Source organism: Danio rerio, chromosome 13 (genome assembly GCF_052040795.2).
Source record: "Danio rerio strain M-AB ecotype USA chromosome 13, GRCz13ab, whole genome shotgun sequence".
NCBI lineage: Eukaryota > Metazoa > Chordata > Actinopteri > Cypriniformes > Danionidae > Danio > Danio rerio.
Genome location: NC_141033.1, coordinates 20,357,556 through 20,380,000, shown reverse-complemented (window position 1 = coordinate 20,380,000; position 22,445 = coordinate 20,357,556). Strand labels below are relative to the sequence as shown.

Below are 22,445 nucleotides of genomic sequence, written 5' to 3'. Positions count from 1 at the left end.
TAAAGAGTAGTTTACTGCAAAACACACTGTGTATAGTACAGTAATGACTGTATTGCATAATCTTACATGGACGTATTGGTGACAGAGTTCTTTGATGCGCTCACTGTTTCTTTCAAAAACCTTAAGAGTCCTCTATTAGAACATATGATCATGTGATTGGAAAAACCAGAACAAGACATGAGTGTGCTTTCTAGATGGGAATCAGCTGTCATATATATATATATATATATGTTTGATAGAACAAACCATCATTATACAATAACTTGGCTAATTACCCTAACCTGCCAAGTTAACCTAATTAAATTGCTGATTTACTTTAATGACACTTGTGATTACGTTTAATTCCAAGGGGTTTATGGGTGCAGACGGGTCATTATCACTATAAAGTGCCTTTGATGTCCGACAAGATTGAATCAGTCCTATATGAACATAAGGAGAAATAATGAAATTCTGATGCTTTAATATAACTGGTTAAACTTTTACACACATGCAGGTACAATTATAAATGTTTGTTTTTGTCAATTTCTGCCATATTTTTTCATTAAACATCCTTAATAGTTAATGAACTGAAATAAAATTGAACGGCAAGCTTATGGATGAAAATCTATTTATAAAAAAACACTGTACTTGAACTCATATTTCACAAATCCAAATTAGTCACAATTCCACTATCCTTAAAAAGTGTAAATAAGAGAACAAGGAATCCACTTATAGTGACTAAAGTAGCTAAGAAATTGATAGTTGTGGATGAGATTTATGTGGTAACATGTATATTAGCTATCCAATTAATGTATAATACAACTACACATTATTTTAACAATAAACATGCTTTTCAAAATGTGGTAGGAATGCATTGATGGATTTGAGATTGCATGCACTTCCAATACTTAGGCTAATTAAGGGAATTTTTAAGTACAACCGAACAAACAACATTGTTTCGGAACTTACACTGCACAAAGTATGTAATTATTTAGTTAAAACGTTGTTTTATTCACAGACATCCCTCGAAGCATCTCGTTTTAGCAAGTAACACCCCTGTCGGAGGAGCCAGTGGTAAGATGTCTTTTTTTCCTAGCTTACAGTTCTTCATTTGTCCACCAGATGTCATATTTTTCCGTACTTAAACAGTAATTGCTTTATTTTACGCTATTTTCGTAAATTCAGTAAAGGTTTATCCCCGCTGACTTATTATACGTGCTTTTGTGTTAATCTCAATATGATTTGTTCAGTAATGGCGTTCGTTTTATTGTTTAACACTCCGCGAACGTTATCCATGCTTCTGATTGGAAAACCGCAGTAGCTCATTATAATATCCACGCCTCCAGTCAGTTCTTGTCGAAGAAAGGAGTACATTTTAAAGCCTAAGTACTAGCTAATGTGAATGTAAGTAGTTGTAGTACACGTTAAATTTCATATAATCGTGAATTAGCAGCTTTCAGTGCATAAATGAAAACAATTATATACTTACCGTTATTCTGATTACAGTCTCGGAGAGTCCGGTCCCATTTTCTATTATATAATAGTTATCGCTTCTCGGCCTTTTGGCTAAGATCAAGTGTAGTATCTGTTCTTATCAGTTTAATATCTGATACGTGCCCTACCCGGGCACCATATATTAAATTGATTTTTGGAACAGGGAGATGGAATAGGGGCTTGCTCCGTCCACTCCACGCATCGACCCGGTATTGCAGTACCTCCGGGAACGGTGCACCCCCTAACCTGGTAAAAAATAGATTAATAAATGAATGGAAATGTTAAAGTATAGAAGAAGCTAGCCGTACGAATGATGTGTATCAACGAATTAAGCAGGTGGCTTATCACATATGTTATACAATTTAATACGATGTGAAAAAATGCACATGGCGCTTATGACGCTTGTTTGGCACTGGTACGTGGTACTGAAGTGGATGTTGTTCCCTGGTGGGATTTCATTATTATAATAAAGCATAATGGAGCTGCCGAAGTTATGTTCATACCTAATTAACTGCACATTAAGTATATGATATTAGGTTTTATTGGTGTAGTTTATTAAATCTCGTGTTTCCAGTCTGTGCTCTTACTAAACTAAGCCACCCGACTAATGAGTTTGTTTTTTATACAACAACAAATACATCTTGTGTTGAACGGAAAGTGAAACGTTGGTTTGCAGGAATCAATCGTTATCTGTGTTGGTTTGTGTTGTGACCACTAGATGTCCTCACACTACTTCGTATTGAAAAGCTTTGTTGAAGTAGAAAAGATGCTTCGCCATCAGTGTAAATGAACACGTCTTAAAGGTCCCTATTCAGCTAATAACTTGTCTAAAAAAAACTCTTGTGCAATAGTTTTCTTGATTTGTTTTTCTTTTTTATTTATTTTCCAAACGATGTTTAACAGAGCAAGGGAATTGTCATGTTATGTCAGATGTTTTTTCTTCTGAAAAAAAGTCTTATATTTTATTTCAGCTAGAACAAAAGCATTTTGAGGTCAAAATGATTAGGCCCTTTAAGCTATATATATATATATATATATATATATATATATATATATATATATATATATATATATATATATATATATATAATTGATAGTCTACAAACAATCGTTATACAATTGCTTAATTACTCTAACCTACCTAGTTAATCTAATTAGCCTAGTTAATCCTAGTTGAGTTTTGAAAAAATATCTAGTCAAAGATTATTTACTCTCATCATGGCAAAGATCGAATACATCAGTTATTAGAAATGACTTTGAATTAAATTTGAATTTGAATTAGAATAAAATTATTAAACTCTCTGTTAAATGGAAATCGGGGGAAAAGTAAACAGGGGACTAATAATTCAGGGGGGCTAATAGTTCTGACTTCAACTGTCTGTGTTCTAGACATTGTAATAAACACACAACAAATTTTGAAGGAATTTTAATTTAAATCTTGACAAATCCAGACGTGCAAAAACAGATCAGCTCAATGCGAAGACTGCAGGTAGAGTAAGTTCATAGCAGGATGACCAGACCAATAAACCCCTTTTCTATCCAATTGCATCGTGAGGACACACAATAGTACCCATAAATGATGTAAATGTGGTTTTGAGGAAAAAAAAAATAAATCGCTTGCCTTTTTTAAAAAATTGTTAAAAGTGATGTTGTAATTCACTGACAGTGGGCTTTACAGGTTAAGGGTTGTTCATCAAAAATAAAAACTGTTATAATTTAACAATAATAATAATAATAATAATCATACATTTTATTTATAACACGCTTTTTTAAGACCCAAAGTGCTTACAAGAAAGTAAAACAGTCCAAGGAACCAGCATTCCTAATGTTTGTGGGAAGCATGTTGCACACTATGTTTGGCAAAGACTCTGACCACTTGCAGAGAAATGGAAAGCAGCAAGCATAGCAAAAGTCAATTTGAGGAAAACACAGTGGTGTTAACAAATAAATGTATTGTTTTATAAATTTCGATTATTCATCCATTCATTCTTTTTCTACTGCTTCTCCGTGGCCGGGTAGCGAGGGCAGCAGTCTTAGGACAGAACCCCAGACATCCTTTCAGCTCCGAGAGACATAGTCCCTCCAGCGTGTCCTAGGTCTTCCGCGAGGCCTCCTCCCAGTAGGACATGCCTGGAACACCTCCCTAGGTAGGCGTCCAGGAGGCATAAGAAACAGATACCCAAGCCACCTCAGCTGACTTCTCTTGATGTGGAGGAGCAGCGGCTCTACTCTGAGCTCTTCCTGGGTGACAGAGCTCCTCACCCTATCTATAAGAGTGCACCCTGCCACCCTGCAAAGGAAGCTCATTTTGGCTGCTTGTATCCGAGATCTTGTCCTTTCGGTCATGACCCAAAGCTCATGACCATTGGAATCCTTCCCTCACTCGTGAACAAAACCCCAAGATACTTGAATTCCTTCATCTGGGGTAAAGACTTTTCTCCAACCTGGACATGGCAAATCACCTTTTTCCCAGTGGAGCACCTTGGCCTCGGACTTGGAGGTGCTAATTCTCATCCCAGTTGCGTCACTTTCGGCAGCAAACCGCCCCAGTGCATGCTGAAGGTCCATGTTCAATGAAGCCAACAGAACAACATAGTCTGCGAATAACAGAGATGAAATCCTGTGGTCGCCAAACCAGACCCCCTCCAGCCCAGGGCTATGGTTTGAAATTCTGTCTATGAAAATTATTAACAGAATTGGTGACAAAGCGTAGCCCTGCCGGAGCCCAACATGCACTGGAAACAGGTTTGACTTATTGCCGGCAATGCGAACCAAACTCCTACTCTGTTTATACAGGGACGAGACAGCTCTTTACAGAACGCCTCTGACCCCATACTCCCAGAGCACCCTCCACAGAATGCCACTGTGGACACGGTCAAATGCCTTCTCCAAGTGCACAAAACACATGTGGACAAGTTGGGCATACTCCCATGAATCCTCGAGCACCCTGGTGAGGGTATAGACCTGGCCCAGTTTATCACGGCCCAGACGAAAACCACATTGACGCTCCTGGATCCTAGGTTCAGCTATCGGCCGGATCCTCCTCTCCAGTACCCTGGCATAGACTTTGCCAGGGAGGCTGAGGAGTGTGATCCCCCTATAGTTGGAGCACACCCTGTGGTCCCCTGGGCTAAAGCCCCTGGTAGGCTCTCCCAAGACAAAAAGGTCTTAGGTGAGGAGTCAGACTAGGTGCGGTTCAAAAATCCCTTTTGAGTACAACAACAGCAAGGACCGTGACGCCACCCGGTATGGTGCAGCTGGGGCCCCACCCTGGAGCCAGGCCAGGGTCTGGTGGCTGGGTTTTATCTCACAGAACCCGGCCAGGCTCAGCCCGAAGGAGCAATGTGGCACCATCCTCCTGCAGGCCCACCACCCACTAAGGGAGCCATAAGGGGCTGGTGCATTGTGGAACGGGTGGAGGTATAAGCTTAGGACCTTGACAACCCGATCGTTGAGTTGGCGGTTCATTACGGTTAATAATAAAGGGACTAAGCTGAAAAGAAAACAAACGAATTAATTAATTTATGATTTTATTTTTAATTTATAAAAGTAGTGATATATTAAACTGTACTTAAGAAAATCACACTATAGACTGAGGTGGAGTTCGTTTTTATATTCACACATTTGGACTTTCTTCTTTAATAATTTCAGAAAAGAATTCTTTGCAAATCCCTATTAATGAAATCATATATATATATATATATATATATATGTGTGTCAAATGATTAAAACAATTAACGTGATTAATCACACTTTTTTGTAATTAATCATGATTAATAATGATTATTCACCAAATGCCGTGTTTATTATAGAAGTAAATACACAGGTATGTAAGTGCCATTTAAATTTCAAAACAATCCATGCCAATAACACACAAAAATGCTTTCCATGTTTGATTGTAAGTGTAATACACACACACACGCACGCACACACACACACAAACACATACAGAGACAACACGCGCAGTGCTGGTGAACAACTGACCTTCTTGCTGTGAACCAATCGGGCTATCCACTGCACCACTGTGACGCCCCCACTACTATTATACTATTAATATAAAACGGTCAGCTTTTTCTGTGCAGATTTGCATGGGTTTACATCATGTGCTCTCCTGAGTGTGTCATATTAAAACATGATGGGAAATATGAGTAGACAAATAATAAAAAAATAAGTATTTTAAAAATGAGTTTTGATTCGCCATTGAGATTTGGGTTAATTTTGATTTGGCCATTTGACCTGGGAAACCCTGGCCAGATCTGGGGTTCGTCCAAGCTCAAGCTAGAGCACAATGTTTTTGCTTTGGATTGCAAGTTGAATGCTTTCGGAAAACAGTGTGCAATGTTGTGCAACAGGGTTTCATATACTCTATTACTCTTTTGTTTTTTACAAGTTTATGCTTGTTTGACGAGTGTGTTAAAAATCCCTAATCAGCAGCAACATGTACATAAACCTCAAAGCATTAAAAATACAGATCGCACAATGGGTCCTGGTAAGGTCTATTTTGTTTTAATCCAGACGTCAAGATCACTGCCTGTGACACTGAATGTATGTTGCGATATTAAACATACATTATACCGATTTCATAAGGTTCTGAAAATTCTTTAAAAAAAAAACAAAGAATGTCCTTCTTAGCTGCCAATAGTGGCAATTCCTGCATCATCAGTTCAATGCACCACGGTTTTCATTAAAAAATGTTTTTGCAATGTTTTACTTTCTAATATCTACCAAATCCACAGCCATATAACCCTGCAGCCCAAGACTAGTAACTCACTGAAGGTAGGCAGGGCTGAGCCTGGCCAGTACCTGTATGGGAGACTACATGGGAAAACTAGGCTGCTGTTGGAAGTGGTGTTAGTGAGGCCAGCAGGGGGTGCTCAATTTGCGATCTGAGTGAGTCCTAATGCCCCAGTATAGTGAAGGGGACACGACACTGTCAGTGGGTGCTGTTTTTCAGATGAGAAGTTAAACCGAGGTCCTGACTCTCTGTGGTCATTAAAAAATTTTTGACCACAAAAAAAGCAAAATTTGAAAAACAAATTTTCTCCATTGGCCCTTAATGATGGGTAAGGGCCTCCGTTGGCCCTTACCAATTATGGGCTCCCAGTCATTCCCATCCACCGAATTGGCTCTATCGCTGTCTCTCCACTCTACCAATAGCTGGTGTGTGGTGAGCGCACTGGCGTCGTTGTCCTATGGTTGCCATCACATCATCGAAGTGGATGCTGAACACTGGTGGTGGTGTGGAGAGACCCCTCTCATGATTGTAAAGCGCTTTTGGTTTACAGCCATGCACAATAAATGTGCTATATAAATAAATACATTACTTTACAAATTACAGCAATCTGTGTAAAACTCAAATGGGTTCAATAAGTTTTGTGATCTGTGCACACATAATCTTGCACATATAATCCTTTCTCTGCTATTGTGTCTCAGGACTGGAATAGACTGCATGTGCACTGTGAACATTTGTGTGACATTAACACAAAGCCAGAACTCATTCAACCAATAGCATATTTACACTGCCTTAAAAACCATTCACCAGATAGAAAATAGTGTGAACAGCTACTTCAGATTCAGAGAGTCACCAAAACATAAACATGCAGAGGTGAGAAGCTCTGCATTGCTCCAAAACACTGAGTTATACTGTAGTTAACCTTTTTCTCATCCTTTATGAGTTTTTTTTTCTCCACCGCATTAATATATAGTGGGTCCTGGGTGTGTTTGCTTACAAGTGTTAAGTACTTGATTATGTAAGATGGTACAGTTAGGTTAGTGGATCTGGGCCAGCTCTGTTTTGGTGGTAATAGTTATTTTTAGGGCAGGGCGCAGAGGCCAGTTGCTTCTGGCCGTTGTAGGCTGGAATGTGCTGAGATGAAAGTTGTCCCAACATCCCACCCTCTACTGCAGCTGCTGCATTCCTGCCGACTACCCAGGCAATGTGGGAAACCTCCTTCATCTGTTAGTCCTGTGGTAATTCCGGTTCCAAAAGCTAGGAAATAACTCGTCTGTGCTTTCAACTCACAGTGACTTCAGATTTAATTTGAATGCTCTAAATGGTGGTAAAACCACAGTGTGTTGTCTTTCACGAGTTTATAAATCCATTGTGTTGATAATGAAGAGTTGTACTTACAAGATACAGTAAATCCACCTTCCTCTTTGGAATGGTTTCAAGACGTTCTCTCTTAGCGTGTCTGGCTTACAACCCAATCAGCAGTAAGCATTCGTACCCCACCTACTAAACATGCTAGATACAGTTAGCTATTGGCTGATGTGATTCACTCCTCCATGCTTATCATAAGTGTTTACTTTGGCAAAATAATGGCCAGGGCAGGTAACTGGTTTTGTTTGTCACCAAACACCAAACAGCTGCAGCCATGTACCTTTTGTACAGAGAGAAATGTGATAAAATTCTGCAAAAACAGATGCTTGTGACCTCAGCTAACACCAATCTTTTAACCTGTGTATTTCTGCTAACATTACATCACATCACAGTCTTGATAAGGCAAACGACTAATGTATATATCAACAATGCTGTTTGCTATAGAGTATATTTCATTGCAATACACTAAGTTAATGTATTGTTATCAGTATTGTCATAATATATTATTATGATAAAAAAAACCTATGCAAAAGTACGCATTCCCTCTTTCACAAAAGCAGCAGAAAAAATAATACAAAAATAACACTTTCACTTCCTGACCAAGCAATCTGAAACCATATTGGGTAATCAATCAGGAACCAAGAGTTTGTTGAAGAGTAGGCATGGCCACAACAAAAGAAAAAGAAAAGAAAAAGAAAAGTTATAGATTTTGACAGGTTTAGTACCTGCAATGTCAACAAAACTTTCCCTTAGAGGAACAAAACTTGTAAGCAAAGCCACAGACAAGTCAACAATCCTTTTGTACTTGTCACAAAGTTCGGTAACCAACTATTCTGTAAAGATGCACCGGTCAACAAAGCTCTGCAAAAGAGAGGCTTCTCTGGCTTGTATGAGTGATATAAAAGAAACCAAATCTGGAGTTTGCCAAGAAGACCATCAGCAATGCAGGACAAGCCAGATAACCACAAAACAGAGCATTTAGTTAGAATCCAATAATGATAAAAGTAATTCAACAACAGAATCACATTTTTCTGTGAAGAACTATATGTACTTTGCTGAAATCAAGGAAGAATGCAGGAAATCATAAAAAAGCTAGTATGTCAGAATCAGTGTAATATTGGCAATTTCATTTAACGTTGAGAGTTGGGGTGATTTAAAACAACAACAAAAAGCAGTATATTGTACGTCAATACTAGTCTTGGGTCGTTATTGGCGTTAACATGCTACGTTAACGCAAGACTTTTATCGGGCGATAAAAAAAATCGCCATTAATCTATTCTCAAAGTTAGGTTGGGAGCTGGGTCTGTTCTATGCAAGCTATAATGACTTTCACCTTAATAGTTTCGCTCGGATGTATACCTGGCCGAATTGCACTGTAGGGGTTGAGAACAAGTCTTCAAACCTGTGTGCATTCCTTCTGTGAAATTACCACATGAAATGTGACATGCTAACATGGATGCAGTTCACTAGAGTAAATTTGATTAATGTTAGCTCCACATCTAACTATCAGGCACCTGTAGAGTTTATGTGTTCGAGTAAAACATATACAAATAAAATGGACTAGGTGCTTTTTAAAATAAATGACAATGAATGAAAGTCAATTCGGTGAGCCGTCTGACAAAAAAGTGCCCTTCTGAATCAAATCAGTAGTATGCCCTTCTGGAACTTTCACTAACTTCGAAGACACTACTGACTACATTTAAATGGACATCTGTATTCTAGTTATTTGCCTTAATAGACAATAATATAATTAAGGTGTTTATGTGAAGTGCTTTCATGTAAGAGTTTCCTGTAATTTTGGGTTACTTTAACTGCAGTTCGGCCGTTTCTCATTCACTCATGAACATTTCATTCATGCCCCCGTGACAAACTGGGGTTTTAGACGCAAATAAGGAGTAAGGACTGGTGAGAGTGTTATAGAATTTAATAACACACACCAATTGGAAAGAAAAAAACTTCCGCATTTTACCTACATGACGGTAAAAGTTTAATTGCATTGCTTACTTCAATAATGCCACTATTATAAGCATACTCCACATCTTAATTACTTTTCTGTTTAGTTCAGTTATGACTTTAGTCGGATTAAACTGATCAAAGATTGCTGTTCCAAGCTTATGTAGGCCTACAGTTCAAAATTCATGCTTAACTGAATAAACAGTTAGTAAACACAAGTGCATCTTATTGAACATCATTTCTTTTCATCAACAATTATCATAGTAGAACAGTTCTCAAGCAAATTGTGAAACAGGAGACTGTTGCGCCACCTGGCTTAAGAAACTCATTCTCAAAGACTTACTTTTAGTCATTATTTTGGCAGCACACATATTCTAAATGCCTTCAGCAGAATTTAAATGAGCCATTTTAATCTTGATTAATTCCAAGATTACAGTGAGATTAATCTAGATTAAAAAAAATAATCTATGGCCACCTCTAGTCAATAAATTCAATCAATTTCTTGTATGTTGTGACATATTGTAGCCAGCAGATGTTGTCATGCTTTTGAGAACATTGTCAAGCTAAAGGATTAATAAAGACTACTGAACACTATTTTGCCACATGAAAAAAAAATGTCCTTATCGTCCTCAACACAGTCCACTTGTGGTATTTCCTTATTGGATGGTGATTGGTTCGAGGAATGGATCAAAATTCCCAAAACTGAAAGAGTTTTTCCAAACGACTGTTCACTGTTGTCATAATATTTGTCAACAAAATTCAGACTATTCTATATTTCTCTTTACGTGATTCTTGCAGCAATAGCATTAGATTATTGCACAATAAATATTTCTGTTAGGTGTATTCAGGAGTATTCTTTTTTCTTCTTCTTGGTAATTAACTTTTTACTTAAATTAGTATGCTGTATATGTGCTGAAACCCTCAATCCTTGTTCTAAAATGAACAGTTTTTTTAAAAGGTAGGTCCTTTAAACTCTTTTGATTAGCTGACATTATTCAAACAAAGCCATATTAACCTCACTATTGCATTTGAGTGTTTTGACAACATTATCCAATGCTATTATCCATATAAAAACCATCATTTACAAATAAAGCATTTTACTTACATTTTTTACAGTTGTACAGTACAGTTGACTGCTTTGTCTTTCTACAAACATTTTGCATTTAATTTTAATTAGTTAACCTACCCATACCAACAAACCTGTCCTTAACCATACCCATATCCCACCTCAAGAGCACCAGAAATGTTCTGCAACATATTATGAACACAATGAGTACAGTATATTGTATTTATTTTTTGATGTAAATAGTAGTAAAGGACATCTAGTAAAAATGGGACCACAATTTTTTATATACTTAATATTACTTAAAAATCACAACAGTCAAATTCTGGCAAGACATTTTTATATATATTAAAAATTTTATTTCTATTGATAAAATCTAGTGGCCTCCATGTAATACTGTCATGGCTGTGGCCCACAGGTTGAAAAACACTGGGTTAGTTTATGCAATTTGGATCCTGACTAACACTGATAGAATACATGCAATTTGTGCATGTATTTGAAAACGTAATATTCTGTAGTGTATTTAGTTATTGTTTAAAACTTATTGTTTTAAAAACATTTGGATTGATGTCATCATACAGTAGGCACCCTTCATCTTACATCAGTGACATGCAGTCTATTTTATGATTTTGCATCGTCTTGTACACTTTTATTGATTTCACATTGTACATGTATGCTGCATTGACAAAGCCTACATGTTTTACGGTTGGGACTAAGGCATGTTTCTATGTGCAATTTTATTTGATGAGAATTATTGGACTGATTATTCTACTTATCTGCTACATGGACTCTGTCAGATAAATAATGACTGATCATCTATGATGATTGATAGAAAAATGTTCAGTCTATGATATTGAATGGCGATCGGAAACAACGTTCCCCATTCGCCCATCTCGATCGCCATGCTTGTGACATAGTATTATTGTTTATTACGCGATTATATCAACAATATATAAAAATAAATATATTTATGTATGAGTTGATTGTGCTGGATTGTTTGTGCCTGAAACATGTATGGTTCTGCGGGTCTGCAGCTGGACATTATAGAGCCAATCACTGTAAACAAGAAAAACAAACATATAAGCAGTGACGTACAACTACAGAAATAAACAGAAATAAAAATGTACTCAAGTAAAAGCACATATTTTTAAACAAATGAATTACAATTACAACTCCTGAGTAAAACTACTCAGTTATATCATAATTTGAGTATTTGTAATTCATTACTTTTCACTACTAAATTGTCCATTTTGTCAGTGGAATACATCAGAAACTGAATCAGCATCTGAATACCACAAGTATCCACTGTAGACAGCAGCAGTGACCATAATACGACTTGTTTGCTTTTGATGATCACATTCTGTAAACATAAGTGTCAGCCCCTGATTGACTGAATGGATGGCAGTGGGCAGAGCCTGGTTAAAGCCTTGCTCTGGAGACAGTGTACATATGTTGTTTGTATCCCCTGATGTCAAACCTTGAAATAAATGCTTTGTTTATACAGAGGAGAAGATTTTAAGCTTTGAAACTTGTGGGATGCTTTAATGTACAAAATCTTTAAATTTATCAAAAGATCAAGGCAAACTTGATTTCGCATGTCTTGACCCCTTTAATAACGACCATTTATAGCCTTGTTTGCATCTATTCAGTTATCTAATTCTGTTTGGTTGAGTTTTCAGACGAAATCATTGGGACATTGCAGAACAGCTATACCACATATCTACTCACAGCTGAAGGTTCATAGTCCATGTAGTGTGGCTTCACATGCTCGTCTGTGAGTGTAGTTCATAGTTAAAATCAATGGTATTGAATAATTTCATAATTCAGTGATACTTATTTAGAATAACTTTCTTCAACTGTTTTGTTAATCTTCAGAAATAGCCAACGGACCAATATCTGATTGTTCTCTCATCTCATATGCCTCAGGTTAAGAGTTCAACAAGAAATTGACTTATTTGTTCTCCCAATATTTTCCAAAAATCAGCTGCCATGTCACTGTCACAGTTCAGCCAGTTCAGCGAAGTTGAATAGGTCATTTCTATAGGATCCTATAGATTTAGTTTATCTTTCTGTTTAATCCCGTGTGGGGCTGCCTAAAGAACTGCAGAGTAACTAAGATCACAATCCTGCCCCGTCACTATTGTCAGCACATGAAAATATTTCAGGGGAGAGCCCTAAGTACTGTACTGAAAGTTGCATTGTAAGCATTTACTAAATGACAATAAATTATTAATTATTATTACACTTGTCCCCTCTCAGTGATAGATTACCTAATGCATTAGAGTTCCTTGAGTATTTTGAAAGATATATTGGCACGCACAATCATTGAATATTAAAATACATTCCAGATCAAATAATTAAGCAGCTAAATAAAATATATACGAATGAATCTATTCCAATATTCCAGATGACTTTGGAATGATGCAGTGACTCTTTCTAGGTTTATTTGGTCAAGACTTTACCATATTATTGCATCGAGGTGCCTTAAGTGAGGTTTATTTATAAACTAATTTCGAGAGGATCACTTGCTTATGATTGCTTGCAGCTGGTCCCGCATTATTCAATTTATGATTCACTAATCCGACGATTCCTAAGCCACTATAAATACCCTAAGTTCCATATAACTGCCATTTCCCCTTCCAACCCTACTCCTCATTTCCTAGATGGGTGGCACGGTGGCCCAGTGGTTAGCACTGTTGCCTCACAGCAAGAACGTCACTGGTTCTAGTCCTTACCAAGCCAGCTTTATTATTATTGCAACGAGGCACCTTAAAGGTTCAAACTACAACTAAAGAACTGCATATCATGACACTTAAAATTCATACCTAGAACACTGTAAAAATGCAGGATTCCACACAATTTCTTCATACTGTCCCAACAGAAATTGGGAATTTAAGAGGATTTAGCATTAAAAAAATTAAGTTGGCCCAATAAAACACTTATTAAATAAGTAGTTTAAACAAGCAGCAAATATAATTTTTGAGTGAAGACGGAAAAGACATTATAAGCACAGTCTAAGCTCAAAATTGAACAAAGATCACCTCAAGGCATGTCTTGGAACTGATCTGGATTGGTATATATTAAACTACAATGTTTTTAAGAGTTTTGCAGTGCATTTATTATACAACCAAATCCCCTGCATTGTTTTTGCAAGCACGTTATTTTCGAAAAAGATGAATGTCATATCACCACACCTCTTCAGATTTAATACTGCCTGTCATAACTTTGAAGTTAACTTGTCTTTAGTTCTCCACAAGCTTTACTATGACAGAGCTGAGTGAACAAAGGGTTAACAGAGAGTTTCTGAAAGTTTGAATCTCCTCCCCCCAAACAACACCCCCTGGAATGGTCTGCCCCACTCGTTCACATGACACGTGTGTGTATGTATGTATGTTTGTGAGTGAGTAAAGCATAGTGTGTGTGTTTTCTTTCTGCCATATAAAGGGGCAAACGTGCTTTGAGGCGAGGTTGTGTGCTAAATAGTCTGTGATCTGCCTGCAAACCTCTCTTACTTTCTGCCTTTCTGTCTTTTATACCCTCGGGACTATAAGGAGCTCTGCATACCTGACCTTTCACATCCACGGTTGGAGGAAAATTAAGCCCTTAATACATTTTTTTTGCACTGCTGACTTCCAAGATCTGTTCAGTTGCTGGCAAACATGGAAGGACTGAATGATGTTCATGATGACGGATCCTTCATGTTCACATCAGAGTCTGTGGGAGAAGGGCATCCAGGTGATTTTCAATAATGCATTTTTTACATTAACCTCTCTAAAATGTGCTTTTAAATTTGGTAGTGTGTGCCATTTATAACAGTTCCACCATTTAATAACTCTGCACATATATTTACTTGCATGGAAAAAAAGCCTAAAGACATGGTTAGATTAATTCACCTCTCTCGACAAGTCATTGGAGCGTGCTGAAGTGGTAAGCTGGTTGAGCAATGGGTCATGTAGAAGTAAGCTGGTTATAACTGTTTAGCAACAGTTCAATAGGGTTCATTCACAATTTGACGAACAATACTTCCACAGTACCATGTGCTCAGCTGGTATTTCATTGAGTGAAAGCGTAGTAGACCAAAATAGTCAGTTAGGGGTCATGACTTTTAAAGAAGGTGTTAAATGACAATGTTTCATTGGGAGGCTTTTCTCAGTTACATATTTACAACTCAATTTATTTCATGATGAACTTACTGATAATAACAAGGTATTTGATTATGACACTGGCCCATTGCCATCTATTGAGTCAAAAAGTGTCGCAGTTGTATGCCAACAAATTTTTCTTCAGTAGGTTTTTTCTGCCTCATGTGGGAACTTGCCAGACTGTGCGTTTCTTATCAACCATATTGCGGTTCTCTCATGTCAAGCTACAAGGCCAAAGTGCTGCAGTTCTGAAATGCCAAGTCAATATGATGTATATGTTGGTTTTAACAATGCATTTTTTCCAAAGCTGCTTTACAGCAAACTTAATAACTCTTAATGACTTATAATGACTCTAAGTGGATAATCCAGTCTGGTTTCCTCCTAGACAAATTTTGCAACACTGCAAACTATGTCTGGTTCACTTGAAAAGAAAAATGTAAAGAGTTTCACTAATCATCTTTGATCAGTGTATGTTTCAACAGATCAATCAATAAGTGTGCATGTGAAAGACCTAGAAAATCTATTCTGCACTGATCCAGACTTAAGTGATCTGACTTGTTGTTTCATGTTATCACCTGAGATGTAAATTCTGACATTGTAGTTTCTGATGTAACTCACCTAAACAGTTGCCTCAGCTAGCAGGCCAAATATAGAGTGAATGAGCCTGAAAGGACAGGACCACTGGCATTGTCCTCCAGCTGCTCATCTGTGGATTTGCTTTGTTGAGATTCCTGTGTCAGATTTAGTGAGTCTTAACTATAGGGGAGGCATTGAAACTCTTACACTAAACTGAAACATACACTTGAACCTTAATCAGAGTCCTTACATAACTTTGTTTTATAATAGTGTGCTTATGTTTACAGATAAAATCTGTGACCAAATCAGTGATGCAGTTCTTGACGCACACTTAAAGCAGGACCCGGATGCTAAAGTAGCCTGTGGTGAGTGAACAGTTTAATTGCAAACTAAATAAACACGTTTATGTTTTTATTTTTTGTATAAACATTGATATATTTGAAAGTCCACAGTCCAACAGTTGGTCAATCTTCACTTGGTTATCGAGTGACCATTTTTAGCACTTTCTATCTGTTAAGTTTAACGGCATTTAAATGAATAACATCTCTATTTCCAAATTCAATCTAGCAATGGGTTACACAGTGACAGTTTTTTTAATTTTTTTTTTATGGGTCGTTTGGCTAATTATTGTTGTTCTAATCATCAGAGACTGTCTGCAAAACTGGTATGGTGCTTCTCTGTGGTGAGATCACATCTCGGGCCAATGTGGACTACCAGAAGATTGTGCGAGACACCATAAAACACATTGGTTATGACAACTCTGAAAAAGGTCAGGATCGATACATATTTTGTTTTTCCGTGCATCATCCGTTAAATCTATTCACCAATTTTTATCACTTTTCACTCTTTTCTCTTCCCTGTTCAGGTTTCGACTATAAAACTTGCAATGTGCTGGTAGCTCTCGAGCAGCAGTCTCCTGATATAGCTCAGGGTGTCCATGTTGACAGGCATGAGGAAGATATTGGAGCTGGAGATCAGGTCTGTACACAAAAGAAATTCAAATGTGTTCAAATGGTTCATTTGTGATCAACCTGTTCATGTTGGATTTCTGTTCTGTTTTAGGGGCTCATGTTTGGCTACGCCACTGATGAGACAGAAGAGTGCATGCCTCTCACCATTGTCCTTGCTCACAAACTCAATTCAAAAATGGCTGAGCTGCGGCGGGACGGCACCATCCCATGGCTTCGCCCGGACTCAAAGACTCAGGTCAGCAGTATAAAAGTAAAATCAAAATCAAAACATGACGTTTAGAAGATAAAAACAAATAATGTTTAAGCTATTCCTACACATATGATTGTGAGTCTTCTAAGCCACAGTGTGCAGGTTCAGAGCCCCTGATTGACATTGACCAAGCTATCTTATCAGCCGACTGTTCATTGAACCAGTACATTGGCCAATAGGTGTGACGACTATTGAGCAAGACAGTGACCATGAGGCGGTCTCTTTTAATGCTTGTAAAAAAATGACCCCCAGCGTGACATCCAGGGCCCCTGGCCCTCACTTTTTTCACAGTGGGACAGAGGACACGGCTGTGCACCCGTCAATCTCAGGAGCATGCCAGCAACTCAAGCTGGGCAGCTCTCAGGAAGCTGAAACCCCGGATCTATTTTAGAGTTCTGATATTTTCAGACCATACAGCAGGAAATGTCTTCACAATCCCCATGGTATACACACAGATTAAAACGTTGACTTCAGATGTGGCCGAATGGTTAGGTATTTGGACTTGTAACCCAAAGGTTGCAGGTTTGATCCCAAGTCCTGACAGCTGTTGTACCCCTGAGCAAGGTACCTAACCTCGCTGGAAAAGTGAGCTATAGCAAAGCAATAGCTGCCTGCTGCTCTTGGTGTATGTTTGCTGTGTTTTCACTTCTCAGTGTGTGTGCACTTGGATGGGTTTCAATGTCAAGCATAGGTAAAATCACACTTAACAAAGGCTTACTTCACTTCTGCATGTTTTCCACAACTCCAGGTCACTGTGCACTACAAACAGGAGAACGGTGCTGTGATTCCTTTGCGTGTCCACACAGTTGTCATCTCTGTCCAACATGATGACAACATTTCACTGGAGGAGCAGCAGCGTATTCTGAAGGAGAAGGTCATCAAAGCTGTTGTGCCAGCCAGATATCTTGATGATAAGACAGTCTACCATCTGCAGCCCAGTGGACGCTTTGTCATCGGAGGACCTCAGGTAAGCTCATTCTCTCTATAAACCACAAGGACAGTTATATGTAAACAAGAATGGTGTTGCGGCAACCAAACCAAGGAGTGGGTAAAATTAGCTCCATTTCTAATCAAAATCACCTGCCTGTAATTTTCCATTAATCCTGAAGATGCCGGCTGCATCCGAAATAACCTACTATTCATTAGGCACTGCATTTGACTTTATAGTACTAAGCAAGTAAGATGAATGGAACTCGGATGTACTACATCCCCTTGTTTTGTCATTATCACATGACCCACCTACATCAGTTGCGTCGTTTCACTCCCATTCATGAATTCTCTTGAAGTGCATCACGGGATAGTGTAGCGTCCATCCAATGCGCACTTTACAATCTTGCCGGAAGTAGTAAGTCACCCGGGTACTTCTCACATACTGTTTTTCCTATTCTTTGAATTTGGACATATTACTTGGGTCACAAACTGATTTTGTTGTACTATATAGTATAGAAGTATGGGGTTTTAGATGCAACCTTAGGCTTTATCCAAACACACCATCTACACCCTTGTATAGTGGACTATTTAAGGGATCAGCCATTTATAATGGTGTCTGAAATTTTAATGGACATTCTCATGTGCCCTTAATCCCAAGTATAAAACCCATGTAGACTCAACCGCTATAAAATACAAATTCAGTTCAGTGAATTCAGGTGTTTCAATAACTTCCATGGCAATGTCCACTGGTGAAATTTCCTCAGCAGTAAGTATTTCACAGTCAACCCTTTATATTATAACAAAGCCAAAGCAATTTAGAAAACATGATTAGTGCATGATAGGCTGCTTTCTTCAGATTCAATAGCTACTGACCTCCAAACCGAATGTGTCCTTCAGATTAAATCAAGAAAAGTGCACAGAGAGCATCATGGAATGGGTTTCCATGGCCAAGCAGCTGCCTCCAAGCCTTGCATCACCAAGTAAAATGAAAAGTGTCATATGCAGTCCAATAAACACACTCCTATACACTCTATATTTGAACCTGTATATTATATAAACCTATATATTAGGATGTGCATGTACAGGCAGATGTCTCAAAACTTTTGACAATGGTCATTTTTGAGCAATGTAAGTTCAGATCAAGCGCTATTATCGGCTAAAATTAATCAGTTCTACAAATAAACACAAAAACAATCATACCGTTATTGGAAGAGAACATAATGTGAAGTTCATAAGCAAATGTTTTGTAGGCCAGTAATTTTTGACTAGCAGCACCAGAAAAAAGTGTGACTTTATGCCATTTTGTACCAATTTCCTGGTTGAACATTAAAGCACACTAGTGGGATGAACAGTGCAATTTATTTACTCACTTGCTTTCCTTTGGCTTATTCCCTGCTTTATCAGGGGTCACCACAGCGACAATTTCTCTGACGTATGTTTTAGTGGCAAATACTCTTTCTGCCGCAACTCAGCACTGAAAATGAAACCCTCAGTGCTGGGAAACACATACACAAAAAATCTTCTATTCATAAATTCATTATAGTCAATTTTGTTTATCCAAATAACCGATACTGAATGCCTTTAGAGTGTGGGGGAAACCAGAGCACCTGGAAAAATCCCAGACAAGACACAGCAAACTGCACACAGAAAAGCCTTCTGGTCCAGCAGGGACTTTCAATAGTCACCATCTTGCTGTGAGACAACCGTGCTTTTCATTCAATTATTCAATATTTTTTGTTTTGGCTTAGTCCCTTTATTAATCTGGAAGTCGCCACAACGAAATGAACCGGCAAGTTTAATTCATTTATTTATTTTCTTTTCGGCTTGGTCCCTTTATTAATCTGGGGTCGCCACAGCAGAATGAACCGCCAACTAAGTTGGCGTTTCTGTGTGGAGTTTGCATGTTCTCCCTGCGTTTGCGTGGGTTTCCTCTGGGTGCTCCGGTTTACCCCAAAGTCCAAAGACGTGCGACACAGGTGAATTGGGTAGGCTAAATTGTCCGTAGCGAATGAATGTGTATTGATGTTTATCAAAGAGATGGGTTGCAGCTAGTAACTGCATCCACTGCATAAAACATATACTGGAAAAGTTGGTGGTTCATTCAGCTGGGGTGACCCCAGATTAATAACGAGACTAAGCCGAAAAGAAGATGAATGAATGAAGAACTTGATTAGATTGTTCGGGTGTTTAAAACTGTTGAAATTGAACCCAGTAGGACTTTGGACCTCAGGGAACAGATTTAGGGACTAGGGCAGGAGGTTTGCAAAATAAATTAATTCATCCTTTTAAAATTTCACAGAATTAATCATTTATTTTATTCATGCTTGTGCATAGTGATTGGAAGTTGTAAGTTTCCTTTGGACGTTTCAATCTAGTCCACTTTTTTTTTTATTAAATGCCACTGCATATTTACATCAGCGGAACATATTTAACAGCTGGTTGGAAATATTTAACTCAGAACTGCAAAAAGATTGCAGTTTACCAGTATTGTTGGAAACCATTGATTTAAAGAGTAAAATAATCTCTTTTTTCCAGGGAGATGCTGGTGTTACAGGAAGGAAGATTATTGTGGACACATATGGTGGATGGGGAGCTCATGGTGGTGGCGCCTTCTCTGGAAAGGACTACACTAAGGTGGATCGTTCTGCTGCCTATGCTGCTCGCTGGGTAGCGAAGTCTCTGGTGAAGTCCAAACTGTGCAGAAGAGTGCTGGTTCAGGTGAGACAAAATAATTTTGAGCCATTGCCTTGTGTCTGGACAAAAATGTTGATTCAAGCAACACACCAAATTACTGTCCAATTTTATCTGACTTGGTTAAACTGGAATGGGTGAGCTGGTTTCTGGTAAGGGTCACGAATAATATATTTGCTGTGTAGGTGTCTTACGCCATTGGAGTCGCCCACCCACTCTCAATCTCCCTCTTCACCTACGGCTCATCGGAAAAAACAGAGAAGGAGTTGCTACATATTGTCAACAAGAACTTTGACCTCCGACCAGGTGTCATTGTTAGGTAATCAATTAATAAGATAATATGTTCTTTTAATGTTCTCCAAATTCAGGAAAATGTTTTTGTTTGTTTATGACTAATCAGGGACATGTGATGTCACAACATTGATTAATCTAAAACCAAAAATTAAAAAGGATGAAAAAAAAAATCAGTCAATGATCCAGATGTTAAAAGTGTAAAATGAAACCAACTTATGTATTAAGTAATAAAAAAAAAGATTTATGTTGCGTTATATTCAATATAAATCCCCAATAATCACCTGAAAAATCCTTTAGCATTAGTAGTTTTAGCATTCTCACACAATCTAAAGAATTTAGAGTACATTACTTTTTAATATGGTTTTATAATATGCGTTGTTTAATCTGCTAACACGACACGTTATAAAGTCATAACATCATATAATAATAATAATAAAATTAAACCTTACTCTTAACAGGCCCCAATATCTCCTCCAGGGGGCGTTCCACTACCATCAATGTAGTCCTACTAGACCTAACGGTACTACATTGTAATAAGCGTCTTGTGTTTTAAACAATTTCAATTCCTTATGCAATTGTACATTCATGTAATTACTACATATAGTGACAGTTTACTAAATTATGCTCATTTTAGTTCAAGAACCAGGCTGTAAAGTGAAAACTAACTCACTTTCCCCTGACAGGGATCTGAACCTGAAGAGGCCATTCTACCAGAACACCGCCTGCTATGGTCATTTCGGGAGGTCAGAGTTCCCCTGGGAGATGGCCAAAACCCTCAAGGTTTAAAGCGAGAGGAGGTGCGAGCCCTACCTTCAGTCATTCAGCCACTTCAGTGCTCCTCTACCCCTTTGTTCTCTTTTCGCATACACAAAATAATAGATTAGATGGATATACTGTAAATGTTAAGAAATTGGAATCAGTCTTTTATTTAGAAACCTGCACGATCCCTCAACACGCATGACGAGCGATCATTCCTTAAAGCAAAAGCATTTTTTTTAATTCTCATTGTCCTATGCTAGATAAGCATATAGAGACAATTTTAATGTAGGCCTAATGATTTTATAATTTACTTACCTGCTAAGGTTACCTGCTTACCTGTAGGCTAAGTATTGTGACTATGTGGGGCTTTCAAAAAATTACTGTCACAGCAGCTACACTGGTTGGACTTGGCGCAAGTTTTTGGCGGGCTTTCGTATCATTGCTAGATGGAGCAGGCCTAAAAGTATTTGGGGAAAGTGCAAAAATAATTTGCAATATTTTGGGTGACAATGGCGGCTCAGAAACACATTTCAGCTTTTAAAAAAGTTTACTATGCCTATAGGCGACTTTATAATTTGTGAGTGTGTTTTGAGGAGACATACACATGATATTGTGGACCACTGAAGCTTTAGGTTTTTTAGGTTCTATCTAAGAACCATATTCCTCTCATCATACAGTCTTAAAAGGGTCTAATTTGTGTGCCTATTTCTTGCACAAACATTACTTGTTTATGCCTCGTTTTTACTGTATCATCTCATTAATGTTGGATAATGAAAGAGGTATGTTATTATGAGAATATTGTTGTGTACATACAGATCCTGTTCTGTTCTTATATTAATTTTCACCACTGGAGAGTGAGCATGTATGTATGTATGTGTGAATGTACTTCGGTTTTTAAAAAAGCTTTAGTTGCGCATTTTATGTGTGCATGGAAGCCACTGTGTAATTGCATTTGTTGACTTCTGTAGGTTAAACATCGGTATTAATTCTTCAAAAACACTGTAAACCATCCTATACTTCTTTCAGATTTTCAACTTTTTTTCTTTAAGATTGAATTTAAGATGTAAATAATTGTGAATAATTAAAGTGTGGAAAATTCTTTATACTTGTCCGGTGTCAGTATGGATGTCTTTAGACACAAATACAACTCAGTTGTTGGTATACAGTTGAGGTCTGAATTATTAGCCCCCCTGTTGTTATTTTTTTTTTACCCCAATTTTTGTTTAACTGCGAGAACATATTC

At 37.9% G+C, this 22,445-nt stretch overlaps 2 protein-coding genes and 1 non-coding gene across 4 annotated transcripts in view; 2 read left to right on the top strand and 1 right to left on the bottom strand.

Moving 5' to 3' along the window:
- The first annotated feature begins 1,525 nt into the window (after positions 1-1,525).
- LOC141374969 (U2 spliceosomal RNA) lies at positions 1,526-1,716 on the top strand. The gene has a single exon (XR_015506573.1). It is a non-coding gene; the product is annotated as a U2 spliceosomal RNA (small nuclear RNA).
- Positions 1,717-14,000: 12,284 nt separating this feature from the next.
- On the top strand, positions 14,001-22,303 carry mat1a (methionine adenosyltransferase 1A). Of its 2 annotated transcripts, none has more exons than XR_015504948.1 (9): positions 14,001-14,324; positions 15,595-15,672; positions 15,954-16,076; positions 16,173-16,285; positions 16,370-16,513; positions 17,277-19,285; positions 19,564-20,176; positions 20,335-20,468; positions 21,127-22,303. XR_015504948.1 is itself a non-coding variant. In NM_199871.1 (9 exon segments), coding segments are annotated over 9 exon segments (1,173 nt in total). In that variant the 5' UTR covers positions 14,057-14,248; the 3' UTR covers positions 21,230-22,301.
- The window catches only part of zgc:154058, an 86,254-nt gene continuing 83,008 nt past the window's right edge, over positions 19,200-22,445 (bottom strand). The window contains exon 8 of the transcript XR_015505498.1: positions 19,200-19,289. The gene's annotated coding sequence lies outside the window, so the exon portion shown is untranslated. The remainder of the gene's footprint in view (positions 19,290-22,445) is intronic.